Source organism: Eleutherodactylus coqui, chromosome 4 (genome assembly GCF_035609145.1).
Source record: "Eleutherodactylus coqui strain aEleCoq1 chromosome 4, aEleCoq1.hap1, whole genome shotgun sequence".
Classification (NCBI taxonomy): Eukaryota; Metazoa; Chordata; class Amphibia; order Anura; family Eleutherodactylidae; genus Eleutherodactylus; species Eleutherodactylus coqui.
In genome coordinates this window covers 87,435,210-87,460,101 of record NC_089840.1, presented here as the reverse complement: position 1 = coordinate 87,460,101, position 24,892 = coordinate 87,435,210, and the positions used below count along the sequence as shown (strand labels likewise).

Sequence of the window (24,892 nt, the reverse complement as noted above, 5' to 3'; positions counted from 1 at the left end):
TGAATACTGTATAAGGGTACATAATGCAATACACCAAAATATTATATATGTAAGGTAATATATGTAAATGGTTAAAGGGGTTTCTCGGGCGAACACTATTGATGACCTATCCTTAGGTCCGGTTCACGGCTTATAAAACCTGCTCTCAGCCATCCGGAAAGCTTATAACTCTAAGTTTGGTTCTTCAGCTAATTCAATGGGAGAGAGCTGAAAGGAAGACCAGAATAAAATGGAAAATATACCAGATAAAAGAATCAGCTACAGCAGTAAAAACTGAAACCAAGTATTAGGTGTGACTTTCTGTACCAGCAATTGTATTATCAGCCGCAGAATATCTACCTGAATGCTAAGCTATCATTATAATAAGTAGCAAGCTGATATCAGGTGGAGATTATTCCAGTTAAGGGCAGCATTACGTGGAATAGATATAATGGTAGCCAAGATCAGGAATGACATCCATTCAAAAGTCTACCGTAAAAGTCTGCTACGTTAATGCTGCAGTGACTCATTTCCCATTGCTAAACAGCATGAATTAGAGAATCCCCAAGCTGTCTGTCTCCGGTATTATTGAATATCTATGTGTGTTAATTGGCTCAAAATTTTAAGCGTTCCTAATAAAAGTTATATGTTAGTCCCTCTAAAGCCCCATTTACACGCAATGATTATCGGTGGCTTTTGAGCGATAAATGTTGTGTGTAATGCTTCCATCTTTCACTCTTCGGCTGAACGATGATTTTTAGGTGAGCATAAAATCCATTGTTCAACCAGAGAGAGATAGCTGGGACCGCAGTCTGAGTTCTCCATGGGAGCAGCTTGATTATATTGTATTCATTTGGAAGCCCATGCGAAGACAGTGCAGCTGAGTGCAAAGCCCAGATCCACATGCTTGGATTTGCAAACAGCTGCTAGAGGCTCATTTACATGCAAATGAAGCTGGCAAAGTGCTAATGGGCATTAGTGCCGATTTAGTACTTTATGCTAACTAATCACTAGAACTGTCAATCTTTCAATCGTTTGAAAGATTGTCTTTGTGTGTAAATGAGCCTTAAGTTTACAGTGATTAGTAACTAGAGCCAGTCAGAAGAGTATATATATATATATATATATATATATATATATATAAATTGTGTTGTAATTTGGTGATAGACTACATTGTCCTTGATTATATTTTGGTTAAAATGTTATTCTACATATAAATAATATCTTGCACTGATCTTCCCTTTTCCATATAAAATGTACATGGCTTTATAAGCCTGGTATTTAATGTTTATTCCAAAAACCCAACATAGTAGTCCACTGCAGAACCTCTCAGTGCCATGTGTTCAGGTCCCAGATGTCCCGATGGTCATTGACTGCTGCTCCAGAATTCTACAGATTTTCTTCTCCTGATAATGTGTGGCTATTGTTCTCAACAGGACATGTAGCATGCTGAGAAAGACCATCAACTTCCTCTAGGTGGGCTTTGCTATGACATTTTTCTTCATGTGTTGACAAAATGGCCTTCATCTTCTGTTATTATCCTTATGTTCAAATTTGTGAACCACTCGAAAAGCTTCCAAAAACTCATTAAAGTCAATGCTACCATCCTTGTTGGAATCTATACTGTGGGCCAAGTCATCTATGGTTGAATCATCTATATTGATATGAAGATGGGAGCTAAAAAGTTTCCATGTCTGACGAAATTCATCAAGAGATATCAAACCTAAAGGAGATATGAAATTAAGGCTCAATGATCTATAAAAATACAATAATTTCTCTAGCGAACTTTCTTTATTCTTCAGATCTTCACGATATTCTACACAATAGAATTTCCTATTTAGAAAATACTTTACAACACTGTTAGGGCTATTTGAGACGACCGTATATCGGCTCGGTTTTCACGCCATGTCTGCAGGGGGAGGAGGATGGAACAGCCAGGAGCAGGAACTGAGCTCCCGCCCCTTCTCCGCCTCTCTAGACTATTTGCAATAGGAGGTGGCGAGATGGGGTGGAGCTAAGTACTGGTGACTACCTCCGCCCCTGTCCCACCCCTCCCATTGCAAATAGTGGCAAGGGGCGGGAGCTCAGTTCCTGCTCCTGGCTCTTCCATCCTCCCCCCCCCCTGCAGACAAGGACACCGTATATCGGCTCGGCTTGAAAACCGAGCCGATATACGGTCATCTAAATAAGCCCTTAAAGGGGTTTTCCAGGGAAATACTTTAGATCCTCAAGATAGGTCATCAATAGTTGATCCTCAGGGTCCACCACATGGGACCCAGGCTGATTAGCTGATTGGACGCCTGCTATCAGTGCCACAATACAGAGTGGTATGTAACGTAAGCTGTTGCTCTAACCCCTGTGTAGTGGACGGCACTTGTAACTGCAGGTGTAGCTCCCATTGATTCTTATAAAAATCCAGCCTGCAATAACATGAGCCAACCACTACAGTGGGGTCAGAGTTGCAGCTTCAGCTCCCATACGGTGTGTTTCAGTGCTGACAGCAGGTGCCTGATCAGCTGAATGACCAGGGTCCCAAGCAGCAGACCACAGCAAATCAACCATTAGTGACGTATACTGAAGATGGGTCATTAACCCCTTAAGGGCATGGCCTATTTTGGGCTTAAGGATGCAATGATTTTTGGGGATTTTCATCTCCACTTTTCAAAAGACATAACTTTTCTATTTTTCCGTCGACACAGCCGTATAAGGTCTTGTTTTTTGCACGGTGAACTATAGTTTTCATTTGTGCCATTTTGGGGTACATCGACTTATTATTTTTTTTATGATAACAAGGGGAGAAAACGCATCAATTCTGCCATAGATTTTTGGGGTGTTTTTTACAGCATTAATCATGCAGCATAAATGACATAATACATTTTTTCTGCAGTTCGGTACGATTACAACGATACCAAAATTCTTATATATTTTTTTTTTTAGGTTTTTCCACTTTTCTGCAATAAAACCCTTTTTTGAAAATCTTTATTTTTTCTAAATCGCTGCATTCAAAGTCCTATAAATTTTTTATTTTTCCATGGATGGAGCTCTGTGAGGGCTTATTTTTTTCATAGACGAGCTGTAGTATTTATTGGTCCCATTTAGGGTACATATGGCTTTTTTGATCACTTAATTGTGTGTTTGGGAGGTAAAATGCTAAAAATTAGCATTTTGCCTCAGTTTTTAAGTGCTTCTTTTACGCTTTTTGCCATTGTACTTATTGTATGTGTCGTTACGGACATGACAATACCAAATATGTGGGATTTTATTTTTTTATGCTAATATGAGAGAAAGCACAAAAAGGGTTTTTTTTACTTCTTTTTGTACATTTTTTTTACAGCATTTGTGTCCCTCTGGGGGACTTACATCATGACATCGATGATCGCTATGATAAGGCATTGCAGGACTTCTCTCCTGCAATGCCTTATTGCTTGTTATAGCTATCATAGGCAGTGGTAATACAGGACGTGAGGGCCCGATGGCGTCACAGAGGGAGCGTGCTTCCTCTGTGAAGCCTTTACATGCCACGATCTACATAGATCGCGGCAGGGAAGGGGTTAACAGCGTGGGTCGCATCTCCGATTCACCCCCCCCCCCCCCCCCCCCACTGTTGCAGCAGGAGGCCAGCTATCAGTGACAGCCGTTTCCTGCTGCTGGATAGCTCAAGATCTCTTCTGATCTCACACTGTCCACAGGAACCTCTTTAAACCTGATGCATTATGTACTGCAGTGTAGTACAAGTGCAAAATGCCAAGCTTGCCCTGTCTGACATTACCTAACCTACAACTTTGTGATGAATGATACACTACTGGTAAAAGATATCCTGTGTTACATAAATTCACCACTGAAAGGATTGGCAACTCGAAATAAAAAGCAAAAACAAGGCTGCATATCCAGATACATTGGGGCATAAGTATTCTGCTTTCTGGTGTTCAAAAGTTGCAATTTTGGGGCATGCTCCTAAATTGCGACTTTTTGAAGTTGCTCATGGCCCCCTCTTATTTTTTTTAAGTGTTAGGGATTGTGCTCTAGCACAGACCATCAGATTTACAATTTATCCTAGAAACTGGCATAAATTAGAGCCGAAACCTACACCTGTCTCAGGTTTTTGTGCATGGAGGTGCTGCCAGATGTGACAACTGTATTGAAAGTCTTGGCCCTCTTAAAGGAGATGTCCCGCGCCGAAACGGGTTTTTTTTTTTTTAAACCCCCCCCCCGTTCGGCGCGAGACAACCCCGATGCAGGGGTTAAAAAAACCACCCGCACAGCGCTTACCTGAATCCCGGCGGTCCGGTGACTTCAATACTTACCGCTGAAGATGGCCGCCGGGATCCTCCGTCTTCGTGGACCGCAGCTCTTCTGTGCGGTCCACTGCCGATTCCAGCCTCCTGATTGGCTGGAATCGGCACGTGACGGGGCGGAGCTACACGGAGCCGCTCTCTGGCACGAGCGGCTCCATAGAAGACTGCTGAAGACCCGGACTGCGCAAGCGCGGCTAATTTGGCCATCGGAGGCCAAAAATTAGTCGGCTCCATGGGAACGAGGACGCCAGCAACGGAGCAGGTAAGTAAAAAACTTTTTATAACTTCTGTATGGCTCATAATTAATGCACAATGTACATTACAAAGTGCATTATTATGGCCATACAGAAGTGTATAGACCCACTTGCTGCCTCGGGACAACCCCTTTAATACATTTGTCACACCGACATCAGCCCATATGCTACTTAGACTAGCCTATAAAACATCAATTTAAGTAAATATGCCCCATTATTTTTTATTTGTAGTTTGTATTGGACGTACGCAAAGGACTAGGTGCAACCCTCCCACCAAAGTATCTTCAATGTCCTACATTACGCGCTACATATTTGATATTAACAAGAAACTATTCCTGGACACATGGCAATTCAAAGTTTATTAGTAACATTACTTATTTCAAATATTACGCACTTTAAGGCCTCGTTCAGACGAGCACTGTTTTTGCGCATTAGAGGCGCGTGAAAAGATCACATTTAAATAGAACCTATGGTTTCCTGTAGAACCGTTCAGATGAATGAATTTTAGATGTGCTAAATCCTTGCACAAATCAAAAATAGGACATGTGACTGTAAAGCTTTCATCTAAAGTCCGTGGTGTGAGAAAAGATAGGACCTGGCCTATCTTTGGTGTGTGCTTTCCTTAGACTCCTATGGGAGCTGGATTACACGCACCTTGGATCGTGTGAATCGGCTAATTAAAATAGCTTGAATTAACACGTCCACACGATCTTTAGTGCAGTATAGCCGCGATCTTTTCATACGCCTATACAGCGCTAAAACAGCGCTTGTCTGAACGAGGCCTCACTCTGACAACTGTGCAACTGCTGAGATGATGATCTGGTACATTCATTAGTTCATTTTGACCACAGTTCCCAGAGTACACGCAATAACTGCAGAGTACAAACTTTAACCAATGGATATTTTATACTTTATACTCCAACTCCATTTGAAATAGAGGAATATATGTGCCAGCTAGAGATGAGCGAACGTACTCGGTAAGGGCGATTTCGCAATCGAGCACCACGATTTTTGAATACTTCACTACTCGGGTGAAAAGTACTCGGGTGCACTGTGGGGCGGGGGTTGCAGAGGGGAGTGGGGGGTAGCAGCGGGGAACAGGGGGGAGCCCTCTCTCTCTCCCTCTCCCCCCCCCCCCCACTCCCCGCTGCAACCCCCTGCTCACCCACAGCGCACCCGAGTACTTTTCACCCGAGTAGTGAAGTACTCGAAAATCGCGGTGCTCGATTGCGAAATCGCCCTACCGAGTACGTTCGCTCATCTCTAGTGCCGGCATATTCAGATGATTTTATTTATCAATCACACTTGTAGTGGTTAAAAAGTATGGAAAACCAGAGTATTTTGCGAGTTTCTGGATAGTGGTATGTCAGCTAACAAGTAATGTTATTGACTAAGTTGAGAAAAATACCTGAATGATCCTTGTCAATTATGTTGAAGATGATTTCAAGGTCTGCTTTGTACCTGTATAATGTCTCAATCAAACTTGGCTGAACCTAGTGAGAAACAGCGTATACTGTACGTTAAGTAGCGCAATAAACAAATAATACAGAATAAGACAGTCAAAGTTTTACACATTTGAAATGGGTTACTCAATTTTTAAAAGTTGATGTTCTATCCCCAGGAAAGGCCATCTGACCGTCTGGTTTCTACTGCCTGGGACCCCGACCGAGAAACTGATTGAAAGGGGCACAGTGCTCCTGCTCAGCCTGCAGTACCAACCATGTATGTAGCCATCTACTTCCTGCAACAAAGCAGCTAGAACTGGAACAACCCACTTAAACTATTTCTTTCCTTAATATTCTATTCTTAGGTTTCCAGTCTTTGAGAAATATGATCTTCTCACTTTATTTATTTAAAACGTATGGGAATTTAATTAAAGGGTTATCCAGGCTTTAAAAATTGATGACCTTCGGCTATGCCATCAATATCTTATCGGTGAGGGTCCACCAGCCAGAATGCCCACCAATCAGAAAATTGAATGGGCTGTGGCGCTGAGGTGAGCACTGTAGCTTCTTTAATGTTTACATCTGAGTACGAGACTGTGAGCAATCAGAACGCTGTATTTTTTTTACAGAGACCATTGTGCATACTACAGACCTGTCTCATTGAAGTAACATAGTATGTTAGGCTGAAAGAAGACAATGTCCATCTAGTTCAGCCTGGACCCCCCCCCCCCCATCCTTGTTGATCCAAAGGAAGGCAAAAAAAAACTAATGAGGCAGAAGCCAATTTAGCCCATTTGGGGGGAAAATTCCTTCCCAACTCCATAATGGCTGTCAGAACACTCCCTGGATCAACGTTTGAAAGTTCCTACCTAACTCCAAGACTCGGAACAACAACACCACTGGTTGTTGGGACAAACCTGCAGTACTCAGCCATTCTAAAAAATAAGTGCTGATGCAAAAACTAGTCAACTACATCCAACTCTTTTAGGGAGTTCGCCATCATCACAACCATAGGCAGTGAGTTCCATAGTCTCAGTGCTCTTACAGTAAAGAACCACCTTCTACGTCAGTGTAGAAATCTTCTTTCCCCTAGATGTAGAGGATGCCCCCTTATTACAGTCATAGTCCTGTGTACAAATAGATGATGGAAAAGATCTTTGTATTGTCCCCTGATATATTTATACATAGTTATTATGTAACCCCCATGGCCATCTTTTTTCAAAATAACCCAAATTTTCATCATCTCTCTGGGCATTGTGGTCCGTCCATTCTATTTATTAACTTAGTTGCCCATCTTTGTACTTGCTGAAGTTTTTATATGTCCTTCTTGAGTACCGGTGCCCAAAACGGTACACAGTATTCCATGTGTGGTCTGACCAGTGATTTGTAAAGTGGAAGATCAATGTTCTCGTCATGCATCCCTAGACCTCTTTTGATGCACCCCATGATACCGTTTGCCTTGGCCGCTGCTACCTGACACTGATTGTTCCAGCTAAGTTTTTAAAATCCCTTTCCATGGTCCTTTTCTATGTCGATTTTGCCCAGTGGTTTCCCATTTAGTGTGTAATGGTGACATGTATTTCCCCGCTCATGTGCATAATTTTACACTTATTCGTGTTAAACCTCATTTGCCACTTTTCTATCCAACCTCCCAATTTATCTAGATTCATTTGCAACAATATACTGTCCTATTTTGTGTCAATTACTTTACATAGTTTTGTATCCTCTGCAAATATTGATATTTTTTTCTATACAACCCCTCCACAACGTCATTAATAAATATATTAAAAATAATGGACCCCAAAACTGACCCCTGTGGTACCTCACTAGTAACGGTAACCCAATCAGAGTATGTACCATTTATAACCATCCTTCCTAGTAGAAGCTGATCAGATTGGTTTGACAGGAGCAGCCCCTCATAAAGCTGTGCGGATATGGCAGTATACAGCTATTTATCTTGAGTTAATACAGCATTGCAACTCTTAGAAACCTTTTAAACATTGCATTCACTTTCCGACTCCTTTTTGAATATTGCCACCACATTCGCTATGTGCCAATCTAGTGGAACAGACCTTGTTACTATAGAGTCCTTGAATATAAGAAACAATGGTCTGTCAATTACATTACTTAATTCCCTTAGAACCTCCTTTTAAGGTGGGTCTGCACTTCTTCCTGTGTTACCCTGCTGACACTCAGCGGAGATTTTACTTTATCACCCTGTATTTCACTTGTCATTTCATTTTCCTGAGTAAATGAACCGGCAAAAAAACGATTTAACAGATTTGCTTTCTCCTCATCAGCCTGTACAATTTTTCCCTAATTACTTTTTAAAGAGCCAACACATTTTCCATGTTAATGATGTTGCTAAAGAACAGTTTAGAGTTAGTTTTACTCTCCTTGGAAATGAGTCTCTGTTTCCATCTTTGCTGCTTTTATGTGCTTTCTACATAATTTATTTCTTTCCTAATGGCTTTTTAATGCTTATTCGCTGCCTTCTTGTTTTACTAGCTTAAACGCTATTTTTTTGTTATTTATTGTCCCCTTTACATCTTTATTGATCCACATTGGTTTACTCCTATTGCTAACTCTTGTATTCCTGTAAGATAAGAACCACTCACAGTCAGTATTTAAGATGGTTTTAAATTCCCATTTATTGTCTGTACTCTTATTTCTGAGGACATTGTCCTAGTCAATAAGGTTAAGGCCAACTGTAAGCTGATTGAACTTTGCCATCTCAAAGTTTGGTATTTTTGTAGCTCCTTGATAAAACTCCCTATTGAAAGACAGGAGGACATTTATTATGTTATGATCACTATTTCTCAGGTCCTTGCTAGAGATGAGCGAGCATACTCGTCTGAGCTTGATGCTCGTTCGAGTATTAGGGTGCTCGAGATGCTCGTTACTCGAGACGAGCACCACGCGGTACTCGTCTTGATTAAATGAGCACTGACCATTGAATTCGATGGAGCTGGCAATACAGCTGGCTCCATTGAAAGCAATGGGCTGCCGGTGAGCGCGGGATGAATTTTCGGGAAGGGCTTAAAAATATAAGTCCTTACCTGAAAATCATCCTAAAATGTGTAAAACTAAAAAAAGAAAAATTTATACTCACCTTTCCGCTGCAGCCGGAGTTCAGCCGCGTCTGGCTGGCAGTTCTCCTGAACTGCTTTCTGTAGTATTCAGCAGGTGGGGATTTAAAATCCCCGCCTGCTGAATGGGCTGCCTCTGATTGGTCACAGCTCTCACCAATCAGAGGCAGCTCTCACTCACCCATTCATTAATTTATGAATGGGTGAGTGAGTGCTGCCTCTGATTGGCTCAGCACATGGACCAATCACTCACAGCAGTTCAAGAGAACTGAACTGCTGGCCGGCCGCGGCTGAACTCCATCTGCCGGAACAAGATGAGTATTTTTTTTTTTTACTTTTTACACATTTCTGGATGAATTTCAGGGAAGGGCCTATATTTTTAAGCCCTTCCCGAAAATTCATCCTGCGCTCGCGGGCAGCCCATTGCTTTCAATGGAGCCGGCTGTATTGCCGGCTCCATTGAATTCAATGGGCTAACATCGTTCTTCTCTGGCAGAGGAGAACGATCTTTATGCTGACAGTGCGAGGAGGGGGTCTCACTCTTGCCACTATTGTGGCTTACTAGTGAGACCTCGGAGCCCGAAATGCAGCCCTGCATGTTGCTCTTCGCCTGCCCTATCCATTTCTATGTTTTTTACATGACTTTGGTGATTTGCTAAAATTTTCACAAATTAAAACCTTAACGGAGCACCAGTCATATACAAAAATGCTCAAGTCGCCCATTGACTTGGGGTTACTCGAAACGAACTCTCGAGCATCACTGAAAGTTCGACTCGAGTAACGAGCACTCGAGCATTTTGGTGCTCGCTCATCTCTAGTCTCTGCCCAACCTGCACCCCTGTTATTCTGTCAGGTTTATTGATTAATATTTAGTCCAAAATGGCCGTCCCTGTAGTTGGGTCCTGCTCAAATTGGGAAAGGTAATTATCTTCAGTTATTGACAGAAACATCCGCAGTTTCGGCTTGCCAGTTTATATCCGGATAGTTAAAGTCCCCTATAATAATTACCTCGTTGTGATTTGCTACTTCATCTATTTGTCTTAGTAATAGATTTTCAGAGGCTTCTGTTATATTTAATGGTCTGCAGAAAACCCCTAAGAGGATCTAACTGTTGTTTATCCCTCCGTGTATCTCTACCCATACAGACTCCACATGTTCATCTCCTTCAAATATACAGTATATGCTTGTAGTGTGGGAGGACTTTACGTAAAGACAAACCTCTCCCCCTTTCTGTTTTTTTTTCTAATCCATTCTAAACAAACTATAACCTTATAAGTTAACCCCCAGCCACAGCTTTCATCTATCCAGGTCTCCGTTATTTCCACTATGTCATAGTTCCTCAGTCATTATCATGTTCAGTTTGTCAACCTTATTGCTCAAATTTCTAGCATTAGTCATACAGTTTAGAAAGTTATGGTTATTTTTTTATATTAAGTGTATCCCTATTAACGGTTCTGCCAGTTCTAACTGTTCTAACCCCTCCCACTGCTCCACACCCATTTTCATTACTTAGTCCCAGATCACAGTCTACACAATCTTCCCCTCTAACCTCTTGGTTGCCATTTCCCCAAGTCACTAGTTTAAATACCCCAACCTTCTAGCCATCCTCTCTCCCAGCACAGCTATACCCTCCCCACTGAGGTGCAGCCCATCTCTTTAGTAGAACCTGTAGCCAACAGCAAAGTTAACCCAGTTCTCCAGGAATCCAAATCTCTCCTTCCTACACCAACTCTGGAGCCACTTGTTTATTTCCCTAATCTCCCTCTGCCTTTCTGGTGTGGCACGTGGTACAGGTAGCATTTTAGAAAATATTACATTGGAGGTCCTTATGCTAAGCTTACATCCTAGTACCCTGAAATAGTTTTTAAGGACCTCCCACCTACCTTTAACTTTGTCATTGGTGCCAATGTGTCCCATGACTATTGGCTCCTCACCAGCCACTTCCAGTAATCTGTCAACCTCTCCTGCAATGTATTGATTCGAGCACCAGGGAGACAACACATGATGACCCCGGTCTTAGTGGCAGATTGCCTTATCTGTCCCCCTAATAATTGAGTCTCCCACTACTAGGACTTGTCTGGCCTGCCCTGCGCTCCCATTCCCCTTCTTACTGTAGCAGGTGCAGCAGTGCTAACACTGTAATGGCATTCCTTTCATCTGCCAACTTTGCAAACTTGTTGGGGTGTGTCGGTTCAGGACTAGCCTCCCTGGATCTCTTCCCTCTACCCCTCCTTCTAACTGTCACTCAGCTAACTGCCTGATCATCCTGCTCTCCCATACTACCATCCACCCCCATATTTACCCCAGCGAGTGTCTGCTCAGTGAACAGCAAACTTCTTTCCATCTGTCTCAGTGACCTCATGTGTAATAATTTAAATTAATGATCTAGAAAATAGATTTTATAGCATTCATTCTATAAAAAACATGGCCGAGTCTCTTTAATCCAGGTAGCTGCCAGAACAGGAAGCAAGCCAACCTTCCTCCAATCTTTCCTCACTTACCATCTTTCTTTGATTTTTTTTGTTTCTTGACAGATTATTTTAAATTTTATGGACTGTGAATTGTGATTTGGTATAATAGAAACAAAAATAAATAAGCTACACTTACAACTTTAATGGATTTTTCCATTTGCAAATCTTCAAAACATGAAAGATATTCTACACCCCCATCAAAAGTCAGTCGTGCAAGTCTTGAGCGTAACGTCCTCCATGGTAGATTCAGATGGAGCACCGACTCCACGGCTGTTACCCAATCACTGATGGAGATCTTTCCTGTTAAATGTACAATGATTTGCGCTTTGGTGATTATATAATTTAGTTATCTTACAGAAATACCACATGACATACATATAGTGCAGTTTATTCCTTCCTTTGCACTTTTGGAGAAGGATTTCATTTTGCATAATATTTTTGTGCAATGGTGCACAAAGGTGGGAAAAGTAAAACATTATATTATTATTAAAATATGCGTCACAGAGGCAGTAGTCTATTTGTAGTTGAAGCTCTTCACAGAGTAGACTAAGATTAAAAGATTTACATTTTATTTGGTTAAATTAAAAAACACAAACCACAAAAAGGGCACACAAGGGGGGCCATTAACAGAAACAGGGTCTGTTTCTGCCCCTGCAGCCTCTACAAATGCTCAAAAACCTCCACTTTTACCAAAAAAACATGCTGGAGTAAATACTTAACACATGAGAGGGGTGAAGAAAATTTACAAAATTTACAGAGGGGAAGAAAATATCCCAAATTCTCAGATTATATAAAGAATTCTGGATGCACCATACTTACTATACAGCTGGAGGGATTAGGTTTTTGTTTTAACTATTGGCTTTAACTCCTTAGTGACAGAGCTTTTTTGCTTTTTTCTATTTTCGTTTTTTCCTCCTCTCTTTTAAAAAACTGTAACTCCTTTATTTATCTGTTGCTGTATGAGGGCTTATCTTTTGCGGGACGAGTTGTATTTTTCAATGGTACTATTTATTATACCATATAATGTACTGAAAAACTTAAAAAAGTGGAGAGAAATGGAAAAAAACAACATTCCGCCATCTTTCGTTGCGTCCTGTTTCTACGGCACACAAACTGCAACAAAAATGCCCTGATAACTTTATTCTATGGGTCAGTATGATTATTACGATACCAAACTTGTAGAGGTTTTTTTTAGCTGTAGTACTTGTATTTGTTTTTTAAGATATTTAATTTTTTAAAATTATTTTTTGTGTCCATTTTCTGCGCACAATAACTTTTTTATTTTTCTGTCGACATAGTTGAGTGAGGGCTCATTTTGTGTGGTACGTCCTGTCGTTTCCGTTGGTACTATTTTTGCAAACAATTGACTTTTTGATCGTTTTTTATTACATTTTTTCTTGGAGATACGGCCGATCGCGGCTATTGCCCGCGGGTGTCAGCTGTAATAAACAGCTGACGCCCACACTGTATGGAGGGAGATAGCGCCGCTATCTCCCTCCATACACGTCCTGTAACAGCAGGACATAAAAACACTATTGGGCCATCACAAAAGGGTTAATACCTTTCCACATAAGCAATGTAAAAGTACAATATGTAAAACATAATAGAAGGAGATATTACAAATGAAGTATAGAAATATGAAATTGCTCTATACGGCAACATGTAAAGTAAATACACAGTACAAATCTTTAAAATGAAAATAGAGATCACAAACAGGCAGCATTTCTTACAGAAAGGCACTATTATAATTTGTTCACCTGTGCCATCTGGGTCATACTCTTCAAAAGCTTTTATAAGGTCCGAGCGATGGGCAAAAAATTGTTCCCGTAGTGCTCTAACAGCAGAGTCTTCAACGGCATTCATCCTGCAGAAAGAAACCAACGATGAAGGGAGCGATTATCATTTTAGACTAATTAGAATTTAAAATTAATAGAGATGAGTGCGCATACTCGATAAGGAAAACTACTTGAGCGAGTAGTGCCTTATGCGAGTACCTGCCCGCTCGTCTCTAAAGATTCGGGTGCCGGCGGGGGGCGGGGAGTGGCGGTAAAGAGCGGGGAGGAATGGGGGGGGATCTCTCTCTCACTCTCTCCCCCCCGCTCCTCCCTGCTCACTCCCGCAACTCACTGCTCATCCGCGCCGGCAGTCGAATCTTTAGAGACGAGGAGGAGGGTACTTGCATAAGGCACTACTCGCTCAAGTAGTTTTCCTTAGCGAGTACGCTCGCTCATCTCTAAAAATTACTTATGAGTATATGTTTAGTATCATGGACATATGACATAGTGTGTCTATCTACTACTGATGTGTGTCCAGTGATCACAAAAATCTATTTGAAAAAAATTGTAAATTTCTTTTTGTAATTGAAAAAGAAAACCTAAAGTATTCAAATTTGAGAGATGAAAAACGTAATGAATAGATCTGTGCGTACATCCTTCACAAACCTCACCAAAACATCTTCCTGTAAATGAAGTCAGAAGGTTAAAATATTCAAGACCTGAAACGCTATCACCACAAAATATGATTTGATGGGCCATTAGGAAAATTGACCATGAATAAATTATGTGCTTGGTGTTTTTCATTCCAGATTGCAAACGTATTAAAGTGAATTCCTAATGAGTTATTAATTTTTTTTTTTAAGCATCTTTTTATTTCAGACTTTCAGAAGGTTTTTTCCTTACCATTCAAATAACAAAGTACATCTTGAAAACAATACAATGATGATTCGCGTGAGCTTTACATTTTCGATTATGCCATACATTGTTGTCATGAGAAAATAGAATGTTCACCACATTGTTGTCTTGCATATTTCATTAGAATGGTTAACTTGTGGCCTTCAGTTCTGTTTTGGACATATTAATCTACTTACTGTATATACTTGAGTATAAGCCTAGTTTTTCAGGACATTTTTTTGTGCTAAAAAAGCCCCCCTCGGCTTATACTTGAGTCAGGGAAGGCTTAAAAAACCCCCTCCATACTCACCTCCCAGCCGGCATCTGTGTCTCCGGCCGCGGTGCAGCAGGCTGCTTGAATTCTCTCCGCTGCCGTTCCCCGCCATCCTCTTTGCTCGGCTCTGTCATCCACCGCCGTCAGCGCTGTGTAAGTAAGAGCTGTGATTGGATCGAGCATCAGCCAATCACAGCCGGTGCTCGATCATTCACAGCCAATCAAGCTGCTTTAGAATTCTCCCTGCTCAGCTTTCAAATCCCCTGCTGTCAGTGCTGTGTAAGTAAGCGCTGTGATTGGATCGAGCGCCAGCTATGATTGGCTGGTGCCCAATCCAATAACAGCGCTTACTTACACAGCACTGACAGAACCAAGCAGAGAGGACAGTGGGAGATTACAGCAGGGAGAATTCAAGCAGCTTGTCGCACAGACACAGATGCCAGCTGGGAGGTGAGTATGGAGGGTTTTTTTTTTTTACTAGTATATACTTGAATATAGCTCGGCTTATACTCGAGTCAATATGTTTTCCCAGTTTTTTGTGGTAAAACCTATTGTCTCAGCTTATACTCGGGTCGGCTAATTCTCGAGTATATACGGTACTTAAAATTAGACGAAAGGAGACAAAGTAAGAAAGCGCAGAAAGAGAAAAGTAAAGTAAAAAAGGAAACGAAAGCAGAACAAAGAGGGAGCACACATAATATTTCTGTCCTCCTCTTCTCCCCACCCCCATGAGTCCTTTTCAGACCATATCTTATGTCGTGTCCTCTATAATGATTCATTTTTAATCCAAAAAATCTTTATTAGTATTTTTATATGTAGGAAGGATCTGTAAGTGTCAAATTTCTGATAAATACAAAGGTAAAAACATTTTAAAAAGTGTGCGCTTACCGTTGATGAAGCGTGAGTTTGCGTGTGCACTTACGGACTTGGTATTGCACAAAGCGTGGAATTAGATCTGGGCACAGCTTGATATACGCTCCTTTGTTACTTCCTTCATCATAGTAGTTAGATGCGGAAAATATGGTTATAACCTAAGCAACAAAGATGTTCTTGATGTGTAATATACAAGTAGGACTAATTGTGACCCAAAATGTTCAAGTTAATTTTTACCTACACTGTTTCCCTGAAAATAAGACATAGCATGATTTTACAGAATTTTTGAGGATGCAAAATGATTTTTCAGGCTTTTTGAGGATGCTTGAAATACTAAAACTAAGCCCTTCTAACAGTTAATTAAAAAAGTCAATTTAAATAGTGTCCAGGCAGCTATACATGTAAAAAAGTTAAACCTTTTTGAACAAAAATTAATATAAGACACTGTCTTATTTTCAGGGAAACACGGTATTATGCAAAGTTAATATTTCACTGGACCTCGTATACCACAATGTTGTAGTGCATAGTTAGTACATTTTATATTTTAGTTTCTTGACAGGAATTGATGTAATTTAAAATTCCTCATGTAAAATCTATGCAAAATTCAACCCATAACATGGAGTCATGTGGCCATTTTAAAAAGTGAAAATGGTTGAATGTTAAGTTCTGTATTTTAAGTGAATGGTGCTGAGCTGCAATACTAGTCACAGCCCATAGACAGGAGTGGCGCTGTTTCTGATTTTAAAAATTAAACAAACCCCGTTTTTCTAATTTCAGACAATAAATTGAACCACTTTTTTTTCTTACCTTTCCATTGTGCCCTAACTCATAACCTTCCTGTTTGCATTCATGTGACCTGATCAACATTTTTAAATTATATTGATCAAGTAATCTTTTGGTTACATCTGGTCCGAAGTAACAACCCCCGCCCCGAATACTGTTTGGTGAGCAGCCATTTTGGCTCCTTGGATCACTCCATAGGATGTCGACAACCTTAGCCAATAAAGAACAAATGTTAGTGCAGTTCACTGTAAAAATCACCTATCAGTTAAATGTATTAAACATTATCATCTGAAACAACAAGTAATATAAGAAGTAAATAGGTAACAAATATAAAATAGCCTTAAAGGGGCTATCTGGGGATTTAAAATCTTCACCGATACCTGCAGGCACTTCTAGCTGTGTTCCGATAAGAAGTCACATGGTATTGCAGGCCTGTGGTGTCGGTGACATCATAGGTGAGAGATGGGCTGATGGCTCATTTAATAATTAAATGGGGTTGTCCGAGTTATTTATACTGGGTATAATGCATTCACCGGGCAGTAACATAAAAAATAGGCTTATACTCACCTTTCCCCATTCCCACTCTGTCCCGCGGTGCTACTCTGGGTCCCTCCTCTGACTTCAGCCTGTTTATCGGATGTCACAGGCTCTGCAGCCAATTACAGCGCTCAGCAATGGATCACTAAGCTCTTTTATTGGCTGCAGTATCTGTGACATCCCATAAACCAGGTGGGACTGCAGCGAATAAACAGACACCGGTGCTGTGGGACATAGCTGATGGAGGAAAAGGTGAGTATATGTCTATTTGTTATGTTACTGCATGGTGATTGCATTTTACACAGCATATATAACTTGGACATCCCCTTTAAGCAAGCTCATCTTTCTATCACTGCCATAGAAATCTATCGCAGGTTAAAAAAGTAAGGGGAAGGGTGTGACCCAGCACACAACTCTTATTCATTTGCAAATACACTCCATTGCAGCAAGCATAATTACACATAGGTTCATCTATTGAAGCCTTAGAAGGAGACATTTAACAAACCTGTTTCCATTCTCTTTTTTCAGGGACTGTTAATTCTGGAGTCATATCAGGCAACTGAATGCTTGAATTTAGGTGATTTGATTTCAAAATGGCACCATTTCTGGATTCTTCCCGCCGTCCACCAGTATGCCTGTGAGAAGTTGAGACTACTTGGCATTTGTCAGGGGCTTGCTGCACTGCATGGCTTGAAGATCCTGTATGTTTAGAAGCTTTACATCCATCCAGCGGCGACTCATTTCCATTATGTACTCGTTTGTTCCTTGGTGGATTTTTTCTTGGAGGTCTCAAAGCTGATTTATACTAAAATTAAAGACAAAAAATGGGTTTTTAGGAAAATGCTGAAAGACAATTAGATTAATCCAGTGATATGCACAGAAGAATAGGGGCTCCATGGCAATGATTGGAAGTGGTACTTCTGTTATGGTGATGCTCTTTGCCATACAGTACAGGGCCACATGCTCGCCCATCTACACCCTTTCCATGACTCTGAAAACTTTATCACACACTTGTTTGCTAGTCAGACAGTCCTTAACCCCTTAGTGACCAGCCTATTTTGTGCCTTAGAGGGGTTTTCCAGGGAGAATACTACTGATGACCGATTCTCAAAATTCTCAAAATTGGTCATCAATAGTTGATCGGCTGGAGTCCATCGCTCCGCAAATACATAGAGGTTGTACCTTGCTCAGCTGATCGGTCGGGGTCTCGAGCGATGGAACTCAGCCGATCAACTACTGATGATCTATTCTGAGGATAGGTCATCAGTAGTACTCTCCCTCAAAAACCCTTTTAATGACCAAGCTTTTTTCTTCATTTTTTTCATTATTGTTTTGAGAGTCCCATAACATTTATAATTTTTGTTTACCTCGCTATATTAGTTTTTGTTTTGTGTTTTTGCCGGACAAGTATTTTTTAACAGCACCACTTTAGGGTACATATAGGCAGGGTTCACACACAGCGGATTCCCGTCGGAAATCTCGCGGTTTGGCCGCAGCAAAAACCGCGAGATTTCCGCCGTGAGAACTGCCGCGGTTTAAGCCGCGGCGGCTTTGAAGCAGTCCAGCTGCATGCCTTTCCGTTGCGGCCGGCTCTCCCATAGAGGAGAGCGCGGCCGTAACATAAATAAACAAAAAACCGACTGTAAACAGACATGCTCAATGTTTTGAAACCGCGGCTGCGGTGGCCGCAGCCGCGGTTCCAACCGGATTTACCGCAGCGGATTAGCCGTGAGAAACCTCGTCCATATGGCTGGCTAATCCTGAAATTAGCGGCCGCGGGTGGTTTTGCCGCGGGCGGATCTGCTGCGGCAAATCCGCCCTGTGTGAATGCAGCCATAATGTGTTGTGAAACGTAATTAAAAAAATTGTTTTTTTTGGGGGGGGGGGGGGGGTGGCTAAAAAAACCCAGAGATTCCACCACTGTCTTTTGGGTTTTGTTCTATTGGTGTTCACCATGCAGTAAAAAAACATGACGATATTATTCTCTGGATGAGCATGATAATGGTAATACCAAGTTTAAGTACTTTTTTATGTGTTACTGCTTTTGCACACTATTAACAGTTAGAAAATGAAATAATTTCTCTGTTGCTGCATTACCAAGACCCAGAACCTTTTTTTTTTTTTTTAACAAAAAGAGCTGTAAAGCTGTATGAGTTTTTACTTGTACCATTTTGGGCTGAGATGCACTTATTGCTCATGTGTTATTCCGCCTTTTAGAACGTAGGAATAGCAAACTCTAGAATAACGTTTTTTTATGGCATTCTCTGAAGGAAAAACCTGCAGGTCAATACAGGGGTGGGGCTAAGTTCCGTGAATTAGCTCCACCCTGTCCCATCTCTCCTCATTGAAAATAGTGCAGGGGGGTCGAGAGGAGGCAGAGAGGGGGCGGAAGCTCAGAGCACTGCTCCTGACTCTTCCAGCCTCCTTTCCCTGCAGAGAGAGATGCCGTATATCGGCCGGCGTGAATATCTGGCTGATATACGGTCGTCTGAATGCACCCTGAGGAATGGAAGTTTCTCTGCTGCTATTTGTTATAGTTAGCCCTCAGCTGTCAGTAGACAGCCAACCCCCAGACTTGTTCCTGCTAGATTGCAGTAGCTTTAAACCTACGCCATTAATTTACTGTATCGCAGGTTTAAAGCCTAGCACCAAGCGTTGTATATTTACGGCGCTTGATCAATAAAGGGTTAAAAGGGTGTCCTGGAAATTTCTTAACACCTGATAGCAAAATGGATGTGACTAGCATGGTCTTCAAAGCTGCCTCTGTGGTATATGTCCCCCTGATGATCAAAGATAATAATCTGTCAAGATTGGAAATGGGGAGATAGATTTGGTTATCATATGCAAATAGATGATATTGAAAATTGAAAAAACTAATAAGTTGGCCAAGGTCTTAGGTGCAGATTTAGCAGAGCTCAAAGCCGGAGTAGGTTTCAGTGTGGCTGACGGAGGTGCTACAGACTCCACAAATATGTTATGAGGACGAAACCTCTCAATACATTTCTAGCAGGAGGTTAAAACAAAAACAGGCCCTAAATCTGTATAGAAAAGTCCTCAAAAACTATGTTTTTTGCAAGGAGGGCACTAATCAGGATACCAATTCTTAGGGAGTTGCTGGCCTTATGGCCGGCTTTACACGGGCTACAAAATCACACGATTTTGTAGCGATGTGACATTGCTACAAAACGCATGTATGTGAAGCCCATGGTGTCCAATGAGTTCTTTCAGGCTACAAAACATCGCTCATGTGAAAGAACCCATTGGAAACCATGGGCTTCACATACATGCGTTTTGTAGCGAGAGTTTGTAGTCCGTGTGAAAGAGTCCTTAAGGTTGAGATGGGGAAAAGTATACATACAAAAGCTGATGCTTCATCAGTCATCAATTCTGATTTAATGCTAGCATGTTCCGAAAAGTGAAATTGTCAATCAAAGAAGAATAAATGCTGCGGCTGTAGCGTTGATGGCAATAGAAATGTTAATCAACTAGTCCACTGTCTGTTAGATACTAACTTAGACAAATTATTCCCATATCTGTGTTCTGTTCCGTGTTTCACTCACCTTGCTTCTTTCAATGGAAGTTAGAAAATCCAGATCTGTTGTGTCTGCTATCCCTCCATGTAAGATGAGCACCTTGTTGTCAATAATGGTAGCGAGGGGCAGCTGACTGTATACGTCTCCAAGTAGATGTAGTATTTTCTTTGCATGGATCTGCAGAAAAAAAATTGTCAAAGTTGAAATCTACGATGATCACTGATCGCCGGACTGTTTTTATTCTATGGGTGAATGCACATGGAAATTGCTGCTGATTAGAGGACCGGCCATGTGAATGAGATCTGAACAAATTTTATCCGGATGGTGTAGAGTTTTTCCACACGGAAATTGACCTGCAATGTGTATTTTAAAATCTGCAGCTAGTCAATTTCTGCTTTGGATTTTCACCACGGATTTCAACCCCCTTCAGTGTATGCTATCCTACTAAAGGTATCTGGACACCCCTATCAGTAGAATGGATCATATCATATTAGCATGTCACTTGTCCTAAAGCATGCTACATGAGATGCAGGCCCTTGGAGGTGTCAGCCATAGTTTGTTTTGTTTACCATGCCTCGTTCCAAGGAACTTAAGAGTTTACATGCGGTATTATTGTTCGTTGTAACATTAGTGAACTATCAGTTTGTGACATTTCTGCTAAAAGCCCCAGCTTGATGCCTCCTGTGGCAGTGTAGAGGTAAACAGAAATGCAGTCCTAAGCTCTCACTCATGACCTGAAGGTTGCGAGTTCCCTTCCCGCATAGTTCAGGTAGCCGGCTCAAGGTTGACTCATCCTTCTGAGGTATGTAAAATGAGTGCCTAGCTTGGTAGGGGGTAATGAATAAAATTACCTGAAAGCGCTGCAGAATAAGTTGGCGCTATACAAGTAACAAAATGTATTTTTTTTTTATAGAGCCAGGTCCACAGATTAACTGTGAGTTATATGATCAAAAAGTGGAGCAGAGAGGGACAGTCCATGCCAAAACCAAGAACCCAAGATATGAACCAAAATGAACAAATGACTGCTGGGGGGGGGGGGGGGGGGAGGAACCGTCTGCATGGTTCGCTTTTCTACTATCCAGGAGCACACTGAGAGGCTGAAAACGTGTGGAAACCAAGTCAGTGTGGGTACCGTACAACAGGAACTGCACACTATTGGAAATATGGCATATGCCGCTGCACACAAGCCATCCATCACAAAGCCATCATGATTCTTGCCCAGGTGTCCAAATACTTTTGGTAGGATAGTATGGAGGATTTAAATATGCTGCAAAATTTGCACGTTGCACGTGTGGATTTTGCTGTGGATTCAGTATGGCAGTTAAATCTACAGTGAATGCACCTACCCTTTAAAGGCGTTTTAAAGTTGGGATAAACCATTTGAAGCCATATACTTTATAATGACATATAAACTGACCTTATACTTTTGCATTACTTCTTTTGTGAAGCCATACCTAAAGAGAAGGATATAACAACATAAATAAGAACTCACCGCCTACCGTGGTAACCTGTTCCTCTCATTGTTCACCCTCACTGTCAGAAAGTTTTTTCTAATATCTAATCTGTGTCTCCTCCCTTTCAGTTTCATCCCATTGCTTATAGTCTTTCATCATCCAAATGAAAATAGGATTGATCCCTCTGCAGTGTGACAGCCCTTCAAATTTTTTTAGACAGCTATTAAGTCTCCTCTCACCATCTTGGTAAATCTTCTCTGGACTTGCTGCAGTTTGTCTTGTTTTTTTTTTTAAATGGGGTAACCTGAACTGGACACAGTATTCCAGATGAGGTCTGACTAAGGAAGAGTAGAGGGGGATAATTACTTCATGTGATCTAGACTCTATGCTTCTCTTAATACATCCCAGAATTGTGTTTGCCTTTTTTTGCTGCTGCTTCACACTGTTGACTCATGTTCAGTCTGTGATCTATTAGTATACCAAAGTCTTTTTCACATGTGCTGCTAAGCTCAATTCCTCCTATTCTGCAATTTCATTTTTCTTGCCTAGATGTAGGACTTTGCATTCCTCAGACAAGCCAACAATAGGGTGAATGTTTGCCCCTGATTATCTTCTCACGTTAAAGGCCTTTAGAAACATTACATATTGAAGAACTAGGCAACATTAAAAAAGATCACTGCCAAAAAAATTAATTCTACTTGGTTTAAGAGTAGTCCTAGTGGCTGAAAAGTTGCATGTGTTACATGAGTATAACTTTCAAAAAAGTGACTAAACTTGCGTGAATAAAAATATTCCGAAATATACTTAAATACTGTTAATTTCTACAAGATTAACAGGTATATTAGTATAATTAAAAAGACACATACTATGGAAGCATGTTATCGACCGCAGTACCTCAAATTCATGATTGGGTCCTCGTGGTTGCCTCTATTCAAGTGTAGATTATTAGGGTAGACGAGGATGAACGCAAAGAGGATTATTAGTATTTCTATAGAGTTCTTCCCTCTGTCTACAAAATCTCCATTAAAAAGATAAGTATTTTCTGGCGAGGGGAGACCATTCTGCAGAACAAAATCACAATGCACAGAAACAGATGAGTAATGACAATCCACCTTATTTACGAAAATATGTGCAAAAACTGAAGAATAGAGATGAGCAAGCATACTCGCTAAAGGCAATTACTCTAGCGAGCATTGTCCTTAGCGAGTACCTGCCCGCTCGGAAGAAAAGATTCGGGTGCCGGCGCGGGTGAGCGGTGAGTTGCGGGAGTGAGCAGGAGGGAGTGAGGGGGAGAGAGGGAAAGAGAGATCACCCCTCCATTCACCCCCGCTCTCCCCCGCCGCTCTCCGCCCCCCGCTGGCACCCGAATCTTTTCTTCCGAGCGGGCAGGTACTCGCTAAGGACAATGCTCGCACGAGAAATTGCCCTTAGCGAGTATGCTCGCTCATCTCTACTTAAGAACATTCAAATCTCCAATGATACTTTTCTCAGGGTTAGTTTAGAAAAGGGAAAACCAGGGTACGATCTTCAGATATATTACCTTAGCAATGTTCATGCCTCTGCTATGATATGGATCATGCTATTAAAAAACATGACGTACTTGGTGTTGTGCACTTTCATTTTTCTGTTCAAAAAAGTTGAAGCCAGTTTGCAGTTAGGCTAGCGCTCCACAGAGGCATTCAGTGGCCCATGAGTTGTGATACAAGCATGGCATTACCATGACTCGTGTGTAACCTTTGAGTTCCCCTAAGGGACCTTTCATACAGGACGGAATTATGCCTCAGGACGCAGCCAAATCCACAGCTGCGTAATTCCACACCAAAATCCACAGGTCTAACTGTGGATCTAACTTTTGATGCGAAATTGCAGGCAGGTTTCAGGTCGTTTTCAATTTCGCAATACAATCATTGGTAGCCTCCAGATCATGGTGCAGAAATGACCATGGCTTGCAGTATGTCATATGACTGTCCCGTGCGAAAGATCCCTAATCATCACAAGTCAAATTCAAATTTTCCCGTCAGAGCAAAACATGGATGTTGTCTTGAGCCGTAGTAATTCCGTTACTCTTAGATGGCCTTCTATTACTAGCTTTAAACTTTTTCTTTTTTAACACATGCACTTATGCCAGAAAACTATCCCAACACCATAACTTCATCTCCCCAACCTGTCTCAACCAGGCAGGTATAAATGTACAATGAACTTAAGCAGTCTTCACTGTATGATTTGCATAGATTAAAGGGGTGGTCTCGCGAAACCAAGTGGGGTTATACACTTCCGTATGGCCATATTAATGCACTTTGTAATGTACATTGTGCATTAAATATGAGCCATACAGAAGTTATTCCACTTACCTGCTCCGTTGCTAGCGTCCTCGTCTCCATGGTTCCGTCTAAATTCGCTGGCAGCTTGCTTTTTTAGACGCGCTTGCGCAGTCCGGTCTTCTCCATTCAGCACGAGCCGCTTCAGTGTGCTCCCTGCTACAGCTCTTCTGCGCATGCGCAGACGAGCTGTCACTGCTCGGGAGCGCGCTGCAGCGGCCATTCTGTACCTTCCTCTGTTAGAGGAAGGTGCAGAAACTGGAGCTGCCCAGCGGAGAAGCCCAGCCCAGCCCAGCAGCCCCGAGAAGCCTCCCAGGTAAGTGATTTGTCGGGGGGGGGCTGCCGCTGCGCCGGGCTGCGCCGGGGGGGGGCTGTCGCTGCGCCGGGGGGGGGCTGCCGCTGCGATGGGGGGGCTGTCACTAGGCCGGGGGGGGGCTGCCGCTGCGATGGGGGGGCTGTCGCTAGGCCGGGGGGGGGCTGTCGCTGCGATGGGGGGGCTGTCGCTAGGCCGGGGGGGGCTGCCGCTAGGCCGGGGGAACTAGCGCTGGGCTCCGGAACCTAGCGCTGGGCTCCGGGGCCTTCACCTGGGCTGAGGGTCTAGCGCTGGGGAGCCGGGGGCTAGCGCCGGTTACCTGCTGCCTGGCGGTGGGCGTCTGGTCGGCGGCTGCGGGGCGTCTGGTCGGCGGCTGCGATGCGTCCGGTTGCCATGGAGACACAGCTGGCGGCGTCTCGGGAGCGCGCACGTCGGGCTGCAGCGAGCGACGGGGAAAGAGCCGGCGGCCATCTTGAGGAAACTTTTATAAGTTGCTGAAACGCTGGAACGGTAAGTACGAACCAGCTAGAAATGTCATTTACAGGGGGGCTTAGTAATGTGTACTTAATGGGGGGGACTGGGCAAAAAAAAAATTTAACTGCTTC

The 24,892-nt window shown here is 42.2% G+C and overlaps 1 protein-coding gene across 1 annotated transcript in view; it reads right to left on the bottom strand.

Moving 5' to 3' along the window:
- Positions 1 to 1,134: 1,134 nt before the first annotated feature.
- The window catches only part of PPEF1 (protein phosphatase with EF-hand domain 1), a 43,321-nt gene continuing 19,563 nt past the window's right edge, over positions 1,135 to 24,892 (bottom strand). The window contains exons 8-17 of the mRNA XM_066598626.1: positions 22,551 to 22,717; positions 21,620 to 21,656; positions 20,230 to 20,379; positions 17,175 to 17,474; positions 16,157 to 16,342; positions 15,365 to 15,507; positions 13,291 to 13,397; positions 11,670 to 11,833; positions 5,937 to 6,021; positions 1,135 to 1,702 (exon numbers count right to left, since the gene is read on the bottom strand). Of these exons, the coding sequence (XP_066454723.1) occupies positions 1,503 to 1,702; positions 5,937 to 6,021; positions 11,670 to 11,833; positions 13,291 to 13,397; positions 15,365 to 15,507; positions 16,157 to 16,342; positions 17,175 to 17,474; positions 20,230 to 20,379; positions 21,620 to 21,656; positions 22,551 to 22,717 (1,539 nt within the window). The 3' untranslated portion in view covers positions 1,135 to 1,502. The remainder of the gene's footprint in view (positions 1,703 to 5,936; positions 6,022 to 11,669; positions 11,834 to 13,290; positions 13,398 to 15,364; positions 15,508 to 16,156; positions 16,343 to 17,174; positions 17,475 to 20,229; positions 20,380 to 21,619; positions 21,657 to 22,550; positions 22,718 to 24,892) is intronic.